Genomic DNA, 22,460 nt, shown 5'->3' on the forward strand with positions numbered 1-22,460 from the left:
TCATTCGGATGAGTTATACTATAGGTAGTCTTTAACTCCTGCACACCCCAGTCAGCCTGCTGTCCAAAAGTGGTCGGAACACAATGTCTGGGAGTAGGAGATCATTGTTAGGGACTGAAGGAATGGCACTTTGCAGTGAGAGAGGGTTTCGTGACCCTTGAGATCAGGGTAAGGGAAGATGCCTAGGGTCCAGGAGGCCTAAACTTTTATTATGGAGGCCATAAAGGAGAGTATTGTCTTCACATTGAGGATACCATCCGTTGTGTTGTGTGGCATCACTACAGTGCTAAATGTTAAAGATAAAGTTCAAAGTTAAAGTTTATTTATTAGTCACAAGTAAGGCTTACATTAACACTGCAATGAAGTTGCTGTGAAATTCCCCTAGTCGCCACATTCCGACGCCTGTTCGGGTCAGTGCACCTCACCAGCACGTCTTTCAGATTTCAAACAGATCTAGCAACTCTAGCCGTGGACCATCAGCAGCAGCGGAATTGTATACTACCACAATGTAACCTCATGGCTCGGTGTATCCCTCACTCTACTATTACCATCAAGCCAAGGGAATTAATCCTGATTCAATGGAAAAAGCATGAATTAACGAATGTGCAAAATTTTAAAAATAAAATTCTCGGCCACTAAATAGTGAAAGAAAAACTGAGAAGTTTAACTTTTGATATATAATACAGAGTTTAAATATATTTTTGGCACAACAATAACAGAAATAATCCAGTTTTAACATGGCTCAGAGGGTGGAAGAGAGCTCTGAACTTTATTTGCAAACGAAGGTTATGTTAGATCTCGGAAAACCTGCACCCATATCCCACTTTTCTATTTGCACCAACTTTTTTTTTATTCATTCGTGGGATATGGACGCCGCTGGCTGGCCAGCATTTATTGCCCATCCCTAGTTGCCCTTGGAAGGCAGTTGAGAGTCAACCACATTGCTGTGGCTCTGGAGTCACATGTACGCCAGGCCAGATAAGGGCGGCAGATTTCCTTCCCTAAAGGACATTAGTGAACCAGATGAGTTTTTCCAACAATCAACAATGGTTTCATGGTCATCAGTAGATTCTTAAAACTGCTTGTGTCTTTTGCAGGTGAACATGTTTGTTGAGGGATTTCACGATGCCATTGTGCTGTACGCAAAAGCACTTCAAGAAGTCCTGACGCGAGGATATAGCAAAACCAACGGATCAAAAATTCTACAAAAGATGTGGAATACGACCTTCGAAGGTAAAGAAATAACTAAGTATAAGGACTTCGATCTCAACATACCATTGCATTCTGTTTAGAAAAAAAACAAAACATCTCTGAATACAAACTTTAGTAAAAACCACTTCATAATCTGAGAAGGTGAAATATGAAAGTTAATGCAAATGTACAAAGAGTGAATTCTGATAGAAATCAGAGAACCAAAACAGGTTGAATTCAGATCAGCAATAATGAGCTTCGGAGTAATTTCTGAATGGAAATTATATCAGGCAATTCAAATAACTTTCACTAGTGAATTCAAAGATTGTCATTCTCCCGTGTGCATTAATGGTGCTAATTCAGACCTTCCCAGGCTTGGGCACTAAAAGGTGTGCAAATAATATTGAAAATGGCTAAAAAGCCAATTGCACAAACAATAGGGAGAATTTTACTGACTCCCACAAGGTGGGGTCATGGGGGAAGGGATCGTTAAAATCAGAGGGCATTAAAATCAACGTGGGGGGCAGCAGTGATGGATAATGGCAATAACCTGCCCCCAGGGAATTATACCAATGGCAGGATTGGCTTCTGACAGGCTTCCCACCACAAGTAGGCAGAAAACAATTTAAATGTTCAAGTGTCCCATGAAGGGGAATAACTTTACCATTTTACCAGGCTATTAGTATTTTGCCATGTGAAATAACCCTCCCCTACACCTCTGATGGGTGAAGAGGCCACCAGCAGCTCCCAGTGACAGCTTGGTGGGGCATTTCTTTTCATTCAAAGGCACTGCAGGCAACCCCCACAGTCCCAGTGATTAGCTTTTTTAGTTTCTTCAGCCTACCTGATGTAGGTACCAGGGGGCCTCTTCCATACCCAGAGGTGACCATTCTTTGTGGCACTGCTGAGCTGCCTGGCCTCTGAATGGGCTGACAGCTCTATGGAGAGAGGCAACTGGAAGGGCACCATGGTCGGGTTGGGCCGAAGGGTCTGTTTCAGTGCTGTATTTCTCTATGACTCTGCAACCATCTTGCACAAAGCGATAAACCTGGCCACAACTTATTTGAATGAGCTGTCACCCATTAAATCAAGGGAGAAGTTCTGCTAGCCAGTTGAGAGTGTTATGAACACACATTTCTGGCTGTTATTGAAATTCTGCCCAATAAATCTGAATTCACAGTGGTGAGCTTGAATTTAAAAAGTGCACAACTAAAGGTTTAAAATGCTCAGCCCACTAGGACATACAATAGTGTGCAATAATGGTATATTAGATTGACAAGATGTTAATTGCAAAGCATTTTTAAAATTGAGAAATGACAGTGATGGACCATTATCCATATTACACTATTCTGAAAAGTGTGTACCAGCTATCAGTGGTCTTTAGACTTTTTATAAGTCAACTGTGCACCAGAAGAGCTGAATAACACAAATTGTTTATGATTGATTTGTGGGAGGGATTTTCATGTAACATAGCAACCCTGGGGGAAGATTTCCTTTGTGTATTATGGGTACCAAAATCACAGGCCTCATCTTTTGGGAACAAGTTTAGAAATTCACTACATGTAGCACATAAAGGAATCAACCCTGTCAAGCGCCCTCATTACCTTAGATGCTTCAATAAGATCACTGCTCATTCTTTTGAACTTTGATGAGTATAGACCCAACCTCTCCCTCATCAGCCAGCTCCTGCATCCCAGGAATCAACCTCCAATGCAAATATAGGTTCTCGGTGTGGCCTCACTAATGTCTTGTGCAGCTGTCGTATGGCCTCTCTCCTTTATACTCCAATCCCCCTTGCAATAAACGGCAATGTTCCACTGCCCTTCTTACTTACATGCTGAACCACCCTGCTAAATATTTGTGATTCATAGACGGAGAGCACAGCGATCCCTCTACCATCATATTCTGTAGTCTCTCACCATTTAAATATTTTGTTTTCCTGTTCCTTCAATCAAAGTGTATAACCTCACATTTCCCCACGTTATACTTCATCTGCCAGTTTTTTACCCACTCACTTAGCCTATGTACCCTCCAAGGACTCTGAAGTAACCTCACCACTTGCTTTCCCTCCAACCTTTGTATCATCAGCAAATTTGCTGACAAAACAGTTGATCCTTTCATCCAAGTCATTAATATAGAGTGTAAAGGCAGTATATTTTGCAAGAAAACTGGTGGGGCAAAAAGCATGGACAAGAGGTCATGTTAATCAATTCCTCACATTGAACTATACCTTAAGCATGCACATCTTCTCCTAGTGGAACACTGCCACTGCAGTGTGCCCCATATACAAGATGACCTGCAGCAACTCATCAAGGCTCTCTGACAGCATCTTTTAAACTGCTGAACCTTGGCAACTAGAAGGGCAAGGGTAGCAGGTGCATGGGAACACCACCAACTGCAATTTTCCCTCCATTTTGACTTGGAAACATATTGCTGTACCATCATCATGGCTGTGTCAAAAACTTGGAAGTCCCTACCTAACTGCAATGTGGGTATACTTACAGCAGATGACTTGCCACCAACTTCTCAAGGACAATTTGGCTTAGGCAATGAATGCTGACCTTACCAGCTACGCCCATATCTTATGAACAAATTATAAAAATGATTGTAAATCTAAATGCTATAAGATCACAGCAGCAGGATCACTGGATCAGGTTTATTGCAGATTAATCTACTTTCCTTCCAAAGATACTTATTAATGGGAATATTTAAGCAGCTGAGAGTGCAGAATAGGTTTATAAGAATGGTTCCAGGGATGAGAAACTTCAGTTATGAAGGATAGATTGGAAAGGATAGGACTGTTCTCCTTGGAGAGAAGAAGGCTGAGAGCAGATTTGATAGAGGTGATCAAAATCAAAAGGCAGCCAGGCAGAGTAATATGGAGAAACTGTTCCGACTGGTGAAGGGGCAGAGTTTAGAGTGATTTGCCAAAGGAGCAAACATGATGTGAGAGCAAGTGGTTAAGGTCTGGAATGCAATGCCTGAAAGTCTGGTGGAGGCAGGTTCAATCAAGATATTCAAGAGGGCATTGGATAATTATTTGAACAGAAATAACATGCAAGAGTATGGGGAAAACCAGGAGATTGGCACTAATTCCTTTGGAGAACCAGTGTGCGGAATGGCTTCCTGCGTGTCACAATTGTGTGATCCTGTGAAGTGTACAAGGCTGCTTCATTTCTAACTGAATCTTCTTAGATAGCTCATCAGATGAAATATCAGCAACATATTTTGCAGTGCAATGCAAATTCAGAAGGCTGAAGTATGAGGACACATTACATAAGCTTGGCTTATATTCCTTTGAGTATACAAGATTTAGGGGTGATCTGAATTTAATATATGCAGAGAAGTTTTTTCCTCAAGACCAAGGGGACAAACTCTTACAATTAGAGCTGGGCCATTCTGGAGCAAAATCTGGAAGCAGCTTTTCACCCAAAGGAGAGTAGAAATCTGGAACTATCTCCTCCAAAAGGCTGTGAGAGTTGAAACAATTTTAACTTGCAAGGTGGAAATGGATTTTTGTTCGGTAAAATTATCAAGTGATAAATTGAATTGCCAGTTCCATTTCCTATATGGCTATTTGGTAAAGTTCTCTTGAATTGATGAGATGTTGATATGTTATGATGGCAGGTTTTTGTCACTTTAGAATACCTGGGCATCAGTGATATCATCCAAGAGATCTGACCATCTCAGAATAGGCAACTTGTTGAGTTGTCCTTACAGTTTTTGGTGAACTCTTCAACAACTGAACTTTGGAAGGGACACAGTTCATGGCCTGTTTGAGAAACACATCACAGTAGACCAGAGGGACTGTAGTGGAATTTTCTCTGTCTGTCCAAACATATTTCAGACAAATCTGTATTTGAATTGGCTTCTATTCAGAATCCCTATGCCTAAAAGAAAACAATGGCAAAATAGTTTTAATGCCTCTAATGTTAATTATTGTTTAAAAAGTCATGTATTCTAATAGCTGGAATTATCTAACGTTCCGTTAGCAAAATTAGAAAAAAATATGGTATTTGGAATGAATGCAGACTTTAGGAAAAGAATGACAATTTCTTTGGGAATGCCAACAAAAATTTTGGAAGAAGAATGGGATTTCCTGTTGTATATTTCTTCATGAATCTGTTGAATCATCTTTTGTTTCATTTGGAATTGAAGAACTTTTGTAACTAATTGATTTAATCATTTGGTGCATTCCATTTATCAGGCATAGCAGGCCAGGTGTCAATTGATGCCAATGGGGACAGATATGGAGATTTCTCTGTGATAGCGATGACTGAACCTGGAACAGGAACGCAAGAGGTAACTAAAGTAGTTACTTTTCCGTACCATAGATGTGGTGTGTATCAAAAACTATTAGAAATATTTGCATAAGAATGGTTTGCTGTAAAGTTCAGCTACTGTATATGTACAATTCAGTATAGTTGATTTAAAAATCCAATTCCTCGCTAATTGGAATATTCATCAATTCATTGTTTGTATTTTCAAATGATTTCATTTAAATAATTGCAAAGAAAACCTGTTGCAAAGTAAATGTTGCTGGAAACGTTATTTCCAGCATTCCAATTTTTGAAGGTCAGCAACAATATTTTGGGTTTTAGACAGATGTGTTCGTTTAATTGATGGTTTAATAACATGTTTTAAACTCAGACAGTGGGTGTTTGTGTGTAGTTTATTGAATGTTCTCTAATTTTGTAATAGAGTTGGGGGAAGATTTTAACATGGGCGACTGGGTAGGTTAAAGGAGAAAAATTCCCAGAGCGCCGTGAGCTCAACTTCAACTTGCTGACTTTCGCGTTTTACTGAGATATGTTCAGACTAAAAAAAAGTTTATTTATCAATCACAAGTAAGGCTTACATTAACATTGCAATGAAGTTACTGTGAAATTCCCCTAGTCGCCACACTGTGGCACCTGTTCAGGTCAATGCACCTAACCAGCATGTCTTTCAGACTGTGGGAGGAAACTGGAGCACCCGAAGGAAACCCAGGCAGACATGGGGGGAATGTACAGACTCCACACAGACAGTGACCCAAGCCGGGAATCAAACCCGGGTCCCTGGCGCTGTGAGGCAGCAGTGCTAACCACTGTGCCACCTTGCTGCCCATTCTCTGGGAGCAGATTGGCATTTCAAATATTAATAAGGCTGAAAACCTTGAATTTGACTCAGTCCAGCTGGTTTCCTGGGCCTCTGTAAACCTGGCAGCTACAGCGAAGTAAAGACACCCTCAGAGAGAAGACAAGAGTAAGAAGGAGCTGAATTGCTTCCCCCCCCTCCCCAAACACACAATTAGACTGTTTTCCCTTGCAAACTCTTCTATCCTCTTAGGGTCACACCCCCCTCCCTTTCTTCCACTCCTCCCCACACTCTCCACTCCGCCCGCAAACCCAGGTCAGAGATCAGACCTACCTGCTCTCCTACAGCCTCATCCAGAATACCCCCTGCCTGACAGAAAGTCAAGTCTGTCTTTCCAGCTCACCTCTTCAGTAATTTATCATGCGCTAAAACTCCCCTCACCCTTTCCAAGGTGGCCAGAGAGTTTATGGATTGTGGTTGCTCACGTGAGGTTAATAGGTTAATGCATTCTAACAGCCAGTATCTGTTGGGTAACAGGTCAACTCACATGGTCCCAAAAGTACTGACTGATTTGTTAAATTGTTCTTTGCATACTATTGCATGCATTTCATTTCCTATGTTCCAGTGCATATACTGGGGTAATAGGAAATATATAATCATTGCTACCAACTGTTCATCTTGAGCTTTATGTAGGTATTAGAATCAGTTGCTATGTTTTATTCACCCAAAATTGCTTGTCCAGCTGTGAGCTCAGGCCAATAAAAGCATTTGCTGAGCATGGGTTCTGTTTTGACAACTGAAGAGAATTGTTGATCTTTCTTGATTGAGTGACACCATTAAGTGGTTATAATAAGTTCTTCGTTCTGTGATTCCTTTTGTTAATGTCTCGATGTGTATTTGGACAAGATTGAGCTATAAAGTATTTCAAGCCTTTGTTATTGATAATATAATGATCTCTCCAATTGACATTTCAATAGAGTTGTAGGAAGAGCATTTTTTTCAAAGAATATTTCTGAATGGGTCTTTTATTTTCTTCAGGGCAGTTCCACATTTGCTATATGATTGATTGATTGTGTACCTGGTACACACTGGGTGAATGGGCACGGAAGGAGCATGAGTTGGCATGGAGAGTATCAGGGTTGGGGTTTACGAGTTGGCATGGAAGACATAATAGAGCCATGAAAATGGGTGGGGAATTAGGGGGTCTGAGGGCTGGAGGGCCTAACTATTTTTATTACAAATGAGATTGGGGTTGGTGGGTCTAACTCCAACCTGCACCTGCCTTCTCCAGAGCAAAGGTTGTGTGTTACCGAGTGTTTTAAACTGCGGTGGCTCTGCCAATAAATTTCCTGCTTCTAGCTACCCGCCCTGGGAGTGAAACTCTAGTCCCATGAGTCTCTGATATTGTATTGAAGTCACCTTTGATTTTTTGTGCTCAAGTTCTGGAGTGGAACTTGAACCCAGAGAAATTCTGACTCAGAATCAAGAGTGCTGTTGACTGAGTCACAGCTCAGAACAAAAATGAGTAGTTTCAAGTAAATTTTGTGGTTGTTTATGGGATGAAAATTACTCAGTGGTCTTACTACTAAATTGTAAACAATAAAGTGAAGTAAGCAGAGAAGAAAAACACAAAAGATATCATAGCAGACCATAATTGTGATGAAATGCATAACATAAATGTAGGTTTTAACATGGTGAAAGGAATTTTAATTGCTCAAATTCTTAAAGTATCTGCGTTTCTATGATTATAGGTAATAGCTGACTACTATGGCTTGAACGGAACCTTTGCAGTCAGGCCAAATGTGAGGCTTCTCTGGGAAAATGGAATGCCACCTCCAGATGAACCTAGCTGTGGCTTTGCGAAGGACCATGCAGCTACCTGTAAATCATGTAATTTATCTTCAAACATTAAACATTTTGCATCCCAGGGCACTAAAAGAGATGGCGGGGGAAATAGCAAATGCACTGGTGGTAATTTACCATAATTGGCTGGAATCTGGGGTGGTTCCAGCAGATTGGAAGACAGTAAATGTGACGCCACTGTTTAAAAAAGGAGGTAGACAAAGGTGGGTGACTATAGGCTGGTTGGCTTAACTTCTGTAGTGGGGAAAATGCTTGAATCTATCATCAAGGAAGAAATAGCGAGACATCTGGATAGAAATTGTCCCATTGAGAAGACGCAACATGGGTTCATGAAAGGCAGGTCATGTTTAACTAATTTCATAGAATTCTTTGAGGACATTATGAGTGTGGTCGACAATGGTGAACATCTGGATGTGGTGTATCTGGATTTCCAGAAGGCATTTGAGAAGGTGCCGCACCAAAGGCTGCTGCATAAGATGAAGATGCACAGTGTTAGGGGTAATGTATTAGCATGGATAGAGGATTGGTTAACTAACAAAAAGCAAAGAATGGGGGTAAATGGATGTTTTTTTGGTTGGCGATCGGTGACTAGTGGTGTGCCTCAGGGATCAGTATTGGGACCGCAATTGTTTATAATTTACATAGATGATTTGGAGTTGGGGACCAAATGTAGTGTGTCAAAATTCGCAGATAACACTAAGATGAGTGGTGGAGTAAAGTGTGCAGAGGACACTGGAAGTCTGCAAAGGGATATGGATAGTTTAAGTGAGTGGACAAAGGTCTGACAGATGGAGTACAATGCTGGTAAATGTGAAGTCATCGATTTTGGTAGGAATAACATCAAAGTGGAGTATTATTTAAATAGTAAAAAATTGCAGCATTCTGCTCTACAGAGGGATCTTGGTGTCCTTGTGCATGAATCATAAAAACTTGGCTTGCAGGTGCAGCAGGTAATTAAGAAGGCAAATGGAATTTGTCCTTCTTTGCTAGAGGGATGGAGATTAAAAACAGAGAGGTTATGGTGAAGTTGTATAAGATACCAATGAGGTCACACCTGGAATACTGCGTACAACTTTGGTCTTCTCACTTGAGAAAGGATATATTGGCACTGGATAGGATGCAGAGGAGATTCACTAGGTTGACTACGGAGTTGAGAGAGTTGACTTATGAGGAGAAACTGAGTAGACTGGGACTATACTCATTGGAATTCAGAAGAATGAGGGGAGATCTCATAGAAACATATAAGATTATGAAGGAAATAGATAAGATAGAAGCGGAGAGGTTGTTTCTACTGGCAGGTGAAACTAGAACTAGGGGGCATGACCTCAAAATAAGGGGAAGCAGATTTAGGATTGAGTTGAGGAGGAACTTCTTCACCCAAAGGGTTGTGAATCTGTGGAATTCCCTGTCCAGTGAAGCAGTTGAGGCTACCTCATTGAATGTTTTTAAGGCAAAGATGGGTAGATTTTTCAACAGTAAGGAACTAAGGGTTATGATGAGCAGGTGGGTAAATGGAGTTGAGTCCACAAAAGATCAGCCATTATCTTACTGAATGGCGGAGCAGGCTCGAGGGGCCAGATGGCCTACTCCTGCTCCTAGTTCTTATGTTCTTATGTTATTTTCTACCATTTCTGGGTGATTTGGGGCACTGTATTGTCACATTGCACTTTTTTTTTTCTTAAAGCAGAATCGCAATGTAACATGTTGAAAGAGTGGTATTAGATTACCCCAGACAAACTGCAATCAATCTGTAGTTACGTTTTTAACTGGCATTAAGTTCAAGCAACATGTTCATTGCAGAGTAGTACTTTTAATTTGCAGCAAAAGTGTGAAACAAATCAATCAGAAGGAGTAATTATGAAAAAGGTTACTTATTTAACATGTTAGCAAGGAATAATTACCAAAGAAATGCATTTTCTGAGCGGTAGCATTGTTTTATTTGAACACATACTTGACGTGAACAGTAACTACTTGTCTTGTTCTGTGTAGGTGGGCTTGGAGAGTCTGCAGTCACAGGCATTGTAGTCGGCTCATTGCTGGGATGTGCGTTGCTGCTGGCATTTTACTTGTTCAGGTAGGAAGTGCCATTTGGGAATGGAGCCTGGGAGAGGGAAACAAATGAAAACATTGTATTTGCTTTTATAAACAAATGTGTGCATGGAATTATTCTTCTACTTAAAGATCAAGGACAGTTTAAGGAAGGAGCACTTCAGGTCTGGAGTGCTGTTCCCATTGTACTTTTAAAGAAAATGTACGTTTGTGAAAATGTGCCATGGCATTTTGTTCAGTGTCAAATTCCTTATGACAATGAGCATAGAATCCCTAACAAGTATTATTTTCCTGAGTTCAGGAGGTTTTGGCTGCATCTCTGGACTGATTTGAATGAACTAAGATGTTGTAGAATACAACAAGGTCCTCCAAATCAGTGAGGTCACCAAGTAATTGGCATGCCAGGACAGCTGTTGAGGTAAAAAAATGCGATGTTTCTGAAATAGATGTGAAGATATAAAATAATACATCTATCACTATATATAATAATATATATGAATTTGGCAGCAAAGAGCTGTACAGCATTCCCTGGACTTTATTTTCTTTGTAGTAAGTTATTTTGTATGTTTTACTTTGAGCTAAAATAGCAGAAGGAATAACTGGAAACATCCTTTGCAAAATCATTTCTCATGGTCTTCTGAAGAGCCAGTGTTTAAACTCTAATGACTTGGGTTGACTTTATCATTTCATCTCCCCTGTGGATACCGCACTCCAGTGTTAATGGTGAAAGGTAAAGTGCAATGGAATGCAGTGTTACTGATGGAGGTCAGAGTGTTACAGCCTGAGGCGAGGTTCTATGATTTGAGGGCAAAGTGCAACACCAGGGCAGCATAAAAGGCAAGGGTTTCTTATTCCCACTTTTCAGCACCAGTTCATAAGCTTTCTGTGTCTTTCTTCTTCCTTTATTAACGTAGGCGTCATGTAATCGACCATGTCTTTCGGAAGTAGGGGCCCATGTCTCCAAACCAAGTCAGCAAATGTAGGGAAGTTTGATTTAACACAGTGATCCTTAATTAAATGTGGTCTCCAAATCTGTCTGCTAATCTGTCTCGGTGAAGTAGACACAATTAGAGTACATATCCACAAAGTTGCCAAAGGCTATTCCAGACTGAACTAATCAGACTTTCTTGCAGTATTTCATGCTGCTGTCACTGTAATGTATTTCCCAGCAACTTAACTAATACAGGAAGGGCAAGGAGGGGGAAGGTATTGGGAGACAAAAAAGTTATCATAAAGCTTCCTTAGTGAAGAATTCCAAAAAAGAAGAGGTTGATTACATTCTTTTTTCAAATGGGAGTTAGTGTAATTTAGTCAGTGTTAAAGAACCCTCCAATCCTGGCTTCTGAACATGAACAGGTCTGGAGGACTTGGTGAGATAGAATGGAAGACACGTGTTCAAGTTAGAGATTAACGGTGTAATTATTGGATTTTGTAGGCAGACTCACCCTTTGAGAGTGGAAGGTTTGAAAATTGTCTTATAAGTATATTTTCCTCTATTCTTAGAAGAAGACCCGTTTAAATTCTTCAAAGTATCCACAGGAGAAGGATGCCTAAAAGGAATTCATTGACCTCAAAGGTTTTGGGTGAATGAAGCCATTGAAGTGTATGAGAAGTGGAACATTTACTGACTGGCCAGATGGACTGCAATATTCTAGTATATTCTAGTCCTATAATTCATTTTCATAGAATCATAGTTCGATGCTGTGCCTTCATCCCACTGTGGCTATCCTGGCTATCCAATTCTGCTGCCTTGTTCTTTCCTATAGCGCAACTGGAGAAAATTATTTCCCTTCAAGTTATTATCCAATTCTCTTTTAAAGGCTATTAAAGGTCCTAACAACTTATTGTGTAAAAATAAATTTCAATTCCCACCTCTGATACTTGCACCAATCACCTTAAATCTGTGTCATCTAGTTCTGCTATGGGAAGCAGATTTTCCTATGGCCTATGATGAAGATGAGGCAATTCTTTCCTCTGAATATTGAGAGTCTTTGGAACTCTCTCGCCCAGAGAGCAGTGGAGGCAGGGTCATTGAATAGTTTTATGGCAGAGGTAAATAGATTATTGACTAAGAGGGGAGTTAAAGAATGAGGGGGTAGACAGGAAAGTTGAGCTGAGGTCATTATCAAATCAGCCATAATCTTCTCAAATGATGGAGCATGCTTGAAGAGTCAAATGGCCTAACCCTACTCCTAATTCATATGTTGCGTTAAAGTACAAGTTAGACCTCAACTGAAGTATTGTATACAGTTCTGGGTGCCACACTATAGGAAGGATGTCAACACATTGGAAACAGTGCAGAAGAGGTTTACAAGAATGATTCAAGTAATGAGAAACTTTGATTATGAATGTAGATTGGAGAGTTTGGGACTGTTCTCCTTGAAGAGAAGGCGAAGAGGAGATTTGACAGAGATGTTCAAAATCATGAGGGGGTTGGACGAAGTAAATAGGAAGGTGGAGGCGTAGTGATATTGTAATTTGAGTAGTAATCCAGAGACGCAAGGAAATGCCCTGAGGACCCAGTTTCAAATACCACCATGGCAAGAGGGTGAAATTTGAATTCAGTAAAAAAATCAGGAATTAAAATTCTAAAGAAACCATTGTCAATTGTTGTAAAAACTCATCTTGTTCACTAATGCCCTTCAGGGAAGGCAATATGCCTTCCTTACCTGGTCTGACCTACATGTGACTCCAGACCAACAGCAATGTGGTTGACTCTGAAAAAATGCTCCCTGAAGTACATGGTGGCACAGTGGTTAGCACTGCTGTGTCACAGCGCCAGGCACCCGGGTTCAATTCCGATGGGCTAAATGGCCTCTTTCTGCACTGTTGGGATTTTATGATTACATTCAGTTCAAGCGCAGTTAAAGATGGGCAATAAGTACAGACCCAGCCAGTGATGCCCACATCCTCTGAACAAAAAAAAATGCCTCCCCTCATAAAAGGATCAAAAATGAGAGGGCACAGATTTAAAGTGATTTGCAAAAGAAGCAAATGCGATGTGAGAAAATTTTTCCACACAACCAGTGGTTCAAGTCTGGAATGCACTGCCTGGAAGTGTGGTGGAGGCAGGACCAATTGAGGCACTCAAAAGAGGGCATTGGATGATTAATTGAATGGAAATAATGTGTAGGGTGTAGCAAAATGGCAGGGGAATGGAACTAAGTCATGATGCTCGTTTGGAGAGCTGGTGCAGACACAATGAGCCAAATGACCTATCCTGCACCATAACAATTCTGTGATTCTGAACCCTTCATGATTTTGGACACCTCTATCAAACTTCCTCTTGTCCTTTTGCACTCCAAGGAGAGCAACCCAGCTTCTGCAGTCTGCCTATGTAACTGAACTCCCTCATCCCTGGTACCATTGCATTAAACGTCTTTTGCACTTTGTCCAAGGTTTTGACATGTTTGCTGAGGTACGATGCCCAAAATTGGACAATGAGGCACAACCGGAGATTTAGAAAGGTTTATCATCATTTCCTTGCTTTTGTACTCTGTTCCTCCATTAATAAAGCAAAAGAACCCTAATGTTTTTTCCACAGTCTTTTCAACTTGTTCTGCCATCTTGGAGGGTATATGTGAATAAATCCTTAGTTCTCTGTTCCAACACCCACTTTTAAAATTTTATCATTTATTTATATTTCATCTCTTCATCCTTCCTTTCAAAATACATCACTTCACACTTCCCTGTGTTAAATTTTAACTGCCCTGACTTTACCAATTTCACAATGTGTTTCTAACCTTCTCCCAATTTACTACATTCCCAAGTTTTCTATATTCTATAGATTTGGATTACGCCCTAAATACCCACCTCCAGGTCATCAATATATATCAAAAAGATAACATTGACCCCTGGGAGAAACTAGAGTATACTTTCCTCCCATCTGAGAAACAACCTTTAATTCTTAGGCTTCAGTTTTGCTAATAGGTCCATTGAGTGGTACTTTTAGACACCTGTTTTCTCTATTCAGTCATGGGATGTGGACATTGCTGGCTGGGCAGCACTTATTGCCCATCCCTAATTTCTCTTGAACTGAGTGGCTTGTTGGGCCATTTAAGCCACTGGATTACTAGTTTAGTAACAATAACATTGCACATTGCCTCCCCTTTTTAAAGTTACTAAATAGAAAATTAAATTCCCTATTCCATTAACCTGCTCTGCTACTTTATCTAAGAAATCAATTAAGTCCATCAAGCATGATCCTACTTTCACAAATTGTGCTGACTTTCATTTAGTCATTACCCATACTTTTCTAAATGCCCTTTAATTTTGTTACAAATTATTGTCTGTAAAGATTTTTCTGTCACTAACATAAATTGGACAGATCTGTAGTTGCTGAGTTCATCCCATTTCCCCTATTTTTAACTGCAGTTGATTGTCAAATTTAGACTTTACAATATTTACAGTGTTTTGCTGCTTGGATTCTGTAGTGATGCTGGCCACCCAGTTTCTGATATCCAGTTTGGTGAGCTGTCTGTCGGGGAACATATTTTACATTGGAAAAATCATAATGAGGATCCCAAACCAATGGTTCCCATTCATATCACCAATGTGGGACCTTCTATGTTGGGTCCATGCGCCAGTTCTTATCACCGACTGCAACTTACAATCTTGACAGGCTAGGCTTCATGCCAGAAACTCTAATTTGTAAAATCTATCGTTCATAAAAGTAGTGCGTGACTTAAATAGTGATATTGCACAGGGATGCTTAACAAAATCGCCTTCCTGATTCATCACTGGGCTTTTTGGTCAGATGCTGTGTGGAATTCATGGGGATGGTTTGAAAAGCCATGAGGAATTTTTATGTATGTCCTTGTAGTTAGTTGCAGAACAGTCTCAGCAGAGGGCTGGGATCAGCAGATTATCAACCTTTCTCTCTGGTCTGGCATGGTATGCACAATCTAAAGGAAGGTTTGAGGAAGCAAGGCCAGTTCTAACTGATTTCTTGAACATTTGTTCTATTCGGTATTTCTGCAAAAATCAGAAGCACATTCCAAAAGGACGTGCTTAGGATTCTGTGAGCAACATTGAACCAAACAAATCTTCGAGAAAGCATTTAACACATAACAATCAGAGGATTTCTTATTGAAGGGTAAAGGAGGAATTTCCTTCTGGCTTTCATTAATCTTTAATTCAAATGTGAATAAATTCTTTGTTTCATTAAATAATTTATATGAGTATTTTGTTGAGCATCAAGGGGTAATTTTCCACCCATGCACTTGTGATGAGCAACCTTGCCCGTCCCATATTGCAAAATCGCAGGCAGCATTTTTAATATGTGCTGGTGGTAGATTCCCTGCTGCCAGTCTACACTGGAAAATTACCCCACATTATGTAAAAAATGCAAAAAGAAACACATAATTTGAGACATCTATATAAATTAAGAATGTCCTGTAGCATGCTTTGTTGATTTTGGAAGTATTCTAGTAAAGAAACCCAGCACATCGGAAACAACCGCTGTCAAATATTTGTCCAGGAATGTGCTCTGAAGTCATTTCAAATTCAGATTGATCTGAAATGAAGCCAATTTGGGTCTGTTTAGAATTATCCCAATTTGTCCAGTCCGGACCTGTTACAATTTTAGGCACAGTTCACTGTCTGGTTCAGTTAAATGCAGTTTCAGATTTTGCAGCACAGATGTTAGGCTCAAACAGACTGAAGCTGGTTCCAGCAAGCTGGTCAAAAACACCTGCATTCACATTTCAACTCAGACTTCTTTCTGCAGCTTCACAAATAGGATTCAAGGGATCCTTCAGTTCAAATGCTCAGCCATTGAAGAAACTAGGGGAATATTTTCCTCTACATGTAAAGTGGGGAATACAAGATTCTTTTTCAATTTTAAGTTTCATTATAATGCACAAGTATTCGCATATTTTCCAGAATTTATTCCTGTCGGGTTATCTCATTGCTCGAGAGGCATCAAAAGATGTTTTTGACAGATGCCATGGTAGCTTTTATTAATTGCAAGTATCGAAATTGTCCTAAAAAGTTTCCATACTACCATATTCTTGTTTGCTGGGTGTAAATTTCTATAACGTAAAGGAAAATCTCAGTTCTCCTCTTTCTGCTTATCAGCTTCCACAGGAAAGCTAAGGAACTGTTCTCAACTCAACAACAGTGCATCAGTGATCGGCACAGAACAAGCGAACTAACTGTTTCTGATGCCACTGTAAACAGTTTGGAAGTAGCCAGCGACACGTGCATTTAGTGCCATGCCATCCTTTACTGCCATAGATCGTGCACTGCAAAATATTACCTCAAAATTTGGCGTTTGTTCTGGACCTTTTTTTCAATTGTTTCTAAAAATTGTATGATCTCCAATGTCTAAAATAAAATAAGTGCTGGAAACAAATAGGCGATATGTCGACATCTGACATGTCCTGATGTCAGGCTCCAAGTCTCTCACCAACAAGTGGCACTGGTAACTAATTGCCTCCCTGTTGAAACATAGCTAGCGCCCTCGTACAGGGAAGATATGACGTTCTACTTCTATAAAGTCATATGTTGTAAGGTCACTTGCATCTTCGGCTTGCTGCTCCCAGTGTTCCTCATTTGGAAACATCAGGACAAACCCAGAAGCATTTTCATGGAAAAAAACAATAGAATCAGCGAAACCTGCAAAATAATTCAGGATGTCAACAAACTCTTTCTTCTAAACCACAGACAAAGCAGCCAAAAATGTGGCCCAAGTAATGCCTGCATTTGTTTCAGGAGGGCAATAGAAACGCGTAGTGAGAACCTAAACTAAAATGATGTTGGGTGCAGTTCCAACATGAGAAAACACTGTGAAACATGACCTCAAAATTTGGCGTTTGATCTGGACCTTTTTTTTCAATTGCTTTAAAAAATGTAATGATCTCCGATATCTAAAGTAAGTACTAGAAACAAATAGGCAATATGTCAACATCTGAAGGAGAGAAGTAATTTAGAATTGGACCTGAGTCTTTACATACTTTTTTTAAAACACATAATGAATTGGTCAAAATAAACCTTTTAGCATTGTTATCTTTACTTTCTAGGAAGAAATACAGGATAACTATTGAGAGACGTGCACAACTGCATGAAGCTGACAATGGTAAGCATCACCATTTGCGAGAAGACTCTGTCCGATCCAATCTGTCGACTGCTTAAACTGTAGAACTGAATCATCCTTTTTTATAAACTTTCAATTTTTAGAGGGATTTACCAAAGGTGTCACTGCAAATAAAGGCTGATAAGAAATGCATTCTTTTGAAGACTAGGCTATTAATTTGTCATAGTTTTTTTGTTGTTTTTGAAAACTCAGGAAAGATTCACTTAATACACTGCACCACTGTACTGGAAGCTTCACCTTAGTGAAGATGATAAAATGTGATTCAGCCTGTCTCATAGAGGCCAGAAATGACTTGCACTGGCAACTGAAGGGAATCTTCAGAAGAAGATATCTTGTAGGTGGTTGTTTACCCCAAAATATGTTACATGGGACATGTTCAGTCTCCATCTTTAAATGTTATTGAATAAAATTAATCTTAGAACCAAGTCAGTGTGTCTTAGTAAGGTTCTGAAATTCACAATTTATACTAACAGGTGTAAATTTAAAAATTGTGTTAGTTTCAAAGCCACTATAGGGTAAAACGTACTTTTGGAGATGTTGTTGTCTGAATGCTTAATGCACATACATTTCTCAGTTGACAGTTACAACAGAGGTGTTAACCTGTTTGTTTCAGATAGTTTTCAGTAAAATAGCAGAAAGAGTATTTTGGACAAGTATTAAGGATTCATACAAAAACATAGATGACAGAAATTTCAGTTCCTCTGCAGTTAAAAAAATATATACTTCAGTGCATTCATCTGTGTGAATATATTTCCTATTTTGTTTGTAAAGCACTGCAATTTGTACTTTGCGATTACTGCGTATGCCAGAGAATGCTTACTGGAGCTGGGCTGCCGATTGCTGTGTTATATAAAGTATCTTGGTTTATCTGACATGATTGTAAAAGCTTCAGTAATAGATAAGTGGCAACAATAACTTGCATTCATATAGCGCTTTTAATGTTCAAACTGGCTCATGGCGCTATTAATCCAGTAAGCTTTATTGCTGTGCCATATTTGTAAGACTGTAAACAGTGGCTAAATCCCTGGCAGCTCAGGGTCATTTCTTCTAACATAAATAGTTCCTGGCTTTATTTACCAAGGATTGTAATCGCTGTAATTTTGAAACTTATGATGCAGGATTTAGTTATACTTCTCATACTAAACAATATGGACTGTACAATGAATATTGACTTCCAACTTTGAAAATAAGCATTATTTACTTTTAAGAATTTGGGAATAATATTTTGAAGGGGTATACAACAAATAAGTCAATATTTTTAGACTATGATAAGAAAAAATATTAAGTAATTCCTAGTATTTTCAACAATATGTGAAACAATATTTTGTACATATTAAATAATATCGATGCTCTTGTACAATGCTAGGTCGGATGAACATTCCATGCCTGTTTTAGAAAGGTTCTTGAACATAATTCAAGTTGATTTCTTTAAATGCTAATATCAGTGTGTTAGCGGGCAATGAAAATATGAATCCTGCAAAGTTCTTCTTGTGGAAAGTAGGGAAATTGGTTACATATGTTGACAAATTATTTATATATATATATATATGTAATATATATATATGATAGTTGTCACAGTGGAGACGATTATGAGTTAATGTGCCTTGTAACGTCCTCATTAGATTCTAACTGCAGCATCAAGATTTGAGCTAGTTGTAACATTTTTGTGAGCTGTATATAAACATTTACCTCACATTTACAGTGATTCATTTTGCTCAATTTAGTTCATTCATGTGTTTTTACAAATAAATGATACTATATTTGTCCCAAGAATCCACTCTGTGCAAGTGTAAATAGTGTACATCCGACGTGAGTGTTTTTAACCAATGTCTGATGGATTTTATAATGGATTATGCCATCAGATAATGGCTGTGAGTTTATCGCATAACTTTGAAACCAGCTGCAACAGAATCAAAACTAGCTTTTAAAATTGGAAACACATTATATAAAAATAACAAACAGAAAAAAAATGCCCTTCTTAAATATATTGGAATTAAATGTGGAGTGCTGAAGTTGAATTGCAAATTAGGCATGAATGCTTGCATCAGGCTTTCTTCAAACAAAATCCTTGCATTGAAATGAAAGAGCTTTGCACCTAAATTCAGAAGAGAAGCAGTTTATTTACTGAAGATTTTGAGTTTTTATATATTTTTGTCACTTCTAGCATGTACCACTAGAAGCAATGTTAGCTATGAAATGGACAATTGTGCATTTGCTGGTGCTGTCAATGTTCAGATTGTGAGCTGCTGTTTTTAATATGTAATTAAAAATGGAAAGAATGTTTACCAACGTTTAGCAATTTGAGAATACTGGAAAAAAAGAAATTATTTGAGTGCTGATAGGTATGGATGTTTCAAAAGCTAATGCAAGGTGCCAGATGCTATAACAATAATATACTGGCGTAAGTAGAAATATCTGCATATAATGTGATATTTATTTAACAATTGTGTAGAATTTAATATTCATAACTGTAGATAGAGGATTTTTAAAAAAATTACTATTGTGTTATATATTCATTCAAGATGTGTTGGTCAATTTTAGATTACCTATGCGTTGTATTATTCCATTATCAGTGTCGAAGGAACTTAATGATGTGTAAATGTCTTTGTAAACTATTTTATTTTCTGTAAACCAACATATGGTATATTCTTCACAGAATATTAAAGCAAAGCAGATACTGGCAATAAAATAATGTATAAGTGAAAACCTTTGCTCTTTTGTCTGTGTAATTCTGTAGAACGATGCACATGGTGCACACACCTGTCTGAAAAATGCTTAGCATGCTGTAGCTGCTATGCTTGCAAACTCTTTAGCCAAAGGATTGCTGCAGTGCACCTGGACAAGCAATATTTAAGCACCACTTGAGGTTTACCTGTTCTAATTGTGTACTCAGGCCTAACTGTGTCACTGGTATCGTGGACATAAATCACTTTTAACTGTATGAATGAGAATGCTATTGTCTTTGCTAACTTACACCCACATGCTATACAGAAATTAACAATCCTGTCGCCATTTTGTAACCTCTTTACTGTTGACCCTATATCTAATAGAAATGTATTATTTACAGTATTTGTCACTTGCAGTAAATGCTTCCCATTTTATCCCCTTAGGTCCCCACTGCTGCCACCCACTGCTGTGTCTCTTACAGCTGAGAGCACGGGATGATCTGGGTCACAACCTACTCCATAGGCACCATTAATACCGCACCGTAATTGGTCAACAGGAGGTGCGCATCTGCAGGGCGGGACAGTCCCTGCCAGTTCTTCCTCAAGCTCAGATGGAATGTTCCATTGCTTCCAGGCCTAGAACTGATCAAACTTGCCCATTGACTTACAGCTTTCAAAAGCATTTAACTTTCACGTGGAATATTTGCATGAGAGAAATTTCAAAACTTCCATGCATTAAGATATTTGCTGTGAATTCCTACTTTCCAAAATATTGTACCAACTGCATTCCATCAAAAACAACCCCCCCCCCCCCCCCCCCCCACCACCACCACCCCGGCCAGGTAGCATCTTAAATGTCTCTCACAATATTATGTTGAACCAAAAGATCTTTGATCAATGTCAAAATACTTTCTGAACTCATATCTTGGTTCTGCCCTTTTCCAAGGAACATTTTGTCAACATCCTTGTTCTTACCACTGAACATTCTGGAGTGTCATCTAGCTGTTGATAGAGTTATTGTAAATACTAAAGTGCTGATATTTCTATAAGTCCATTCCAATCGCTTCAATAAGTTAATATTTCCTGAGTCTTGTTTGAAAAGCAGCCATTGTTAGCGAGATGTAGCAGGTCACTATGTACACTATGCAAAAACTGACTGGTTTTTGATGCATCTATGACACTGATACAAATTCTTTCTGCACTGCAGTGATTCTATTATTCTATGAGTCTTAAATGACTGATGCCTTATCTTGGGACTATCAAGCCTAGATCTGGAATCTCCAGCTAAGGGAACCCTCAGCCTCATAAACCCTTGAAGAAATGAATGCATTTTGTTGAAATTACCTCTTATTCTTCTCATATTCCAAGAATATATTCGCAGTCCACTCATTCTCTTCATAGGACAATACTTCTCATTCCAGTAATCAATCTAACGAACCCTGCTGAACCGTTCATTGAGGTAAGTATATTCTTCCTCAATAAAGGAGAACAAAATCAGACATAGTACTTATGGGAGCTCAGAGGATTGTGAATCTTTAGAATTCTCAAACCCAAAGTGCTGTTGACGTACAGATGACATGTATATTCATGACTTGATTTTGAGTTTTTTGCGCATTAAGGAAATCAAGGGATCTGAGAATAAAGAACAAAGAACAATACAGCACAGGAATAGGCCCTTCGGCCCTCCAAGCCCGCGCCGCTCATGTGCCCACTAGACCATTCTTTTGTATCCCTCTATTCCCAGTCTGTTCATGTGGCTATCTAGATAAGTCTTAAACGATCCCAGCATGTCCGCCTCAATCACCTTGCTTGGCAGTGCATTCCAGGCCCCCACCACCCTCTGTGTAAAATACGTTCCCCTGACATCTGTGTTGAACCTTGTCCCCCTCACTTTGAACCCGTGACCCCTTGTGTTCGTCACTTCCGACCTGGGAAAAAGCTTCCCACTGTTCACTCTATCTATGCCCTTCATATAATTTTGTACACCTCTATTAGGTTGCCCCTCAGCCTCCATCTTTTCAGGGAGAACAACCCCAGTTTACCCAATCTCTCCTCATAGCTAAGACCCTCCATACCAGGCAACATCCTGGTAAATCTTCTCTGTACTCTCTCCAAAGCCTCCATGTCCTTCTGGTAGTGTGGCGACCAGAACTGGACGCAGTATTCCAAATGTGGCCTAACCATAGTTCTATACAGCCGCAACATCATATGCCAACTTTTATATTCTATGCCCCATCCAATAAAGGCAAGCATGCCATATGCCTTCTTCACCACCCTCTCCACCTGTACTGCCACCTTTCTGTGGACTTGTACACCCAGGTCCGTCTGTGTGTCTATACTCCTGATGGTTCTGCCATTTATTGTATAGCTCCCCCTTACATTAGATCTACCGAAATGCATCACTTCGCATTTATCTGGATTAAATTCCATCTGTCATTTCTCCGCCCAATGTTCCAGCCTATCTATATCCTGCTGAATTCTCTGACAATGTTCATCACTAACCGCAACTCCAGCAATCT

The 22,460-nt window shown here is 39.4% G+C and overlaps 1 protein-coding gene across 4 annotated transcripts in view; it reads left to right on the forward strand.

Moving 5' to 3' along the window:
* npr3 (natriuretic peptide receptor 3) overlaps positions 1-20,518 on the forward strand; it is an 80,281-nt gene extending 59,763 nt beyond the window's left edge. Inside the window, exons 4-9 of one of the 4 annotated variants that reach the window (XM_078222114.1) lie at positions 1,098-1,233; positions 5,399-5,493; positions 8,019-8,157; positions 10,120-10,204; positions 17,202-17,257; positions 20,386-20,518. In XM_078222114.1, coding sequence (XP_078078240.1) covers positions 1,098-1,233; positions 5,399-5,493; positions 8,019-8,157; positions 10,120-10,204; positions 17,202-17,257; positions 20,386-20,474 — 600 coding nt within the window. In that variant the 3' untranslated portion in view covers positions 20,475-20,518. Of the gene's footprint in view, positions 1-1,097; positions 1,234-5,398; positions 5,494-8,018; positions 8,158-10,119; positions 10,205-17,201; positions 19,981-20,385 lie in introns of those variants that run through there. The other 3 variants (XM_078222123.1, XM_078222142.1, XM_078222132.1) reach the window with 3 other exon arrangements.
* The last annotated feature ends 1,942 nt before the right edge of the window (positions 20,519-22,460 follow it).

Source organism: Mustelus asterias, chromosome 1 (genome assembly GCF_964213995.1).
Source record: "Mustelus asterias chromosome 1, sMusAst1.hap1.1, whole genome shotgun sequence".
Classification (NCBI taxonomy): domain Eukaryota; kingdom Metazoa; phylum Chordata; class Chondrichthyes; order Carcharhiniformes; family Triakidae; genus Mustelus; species Mustelus asterias.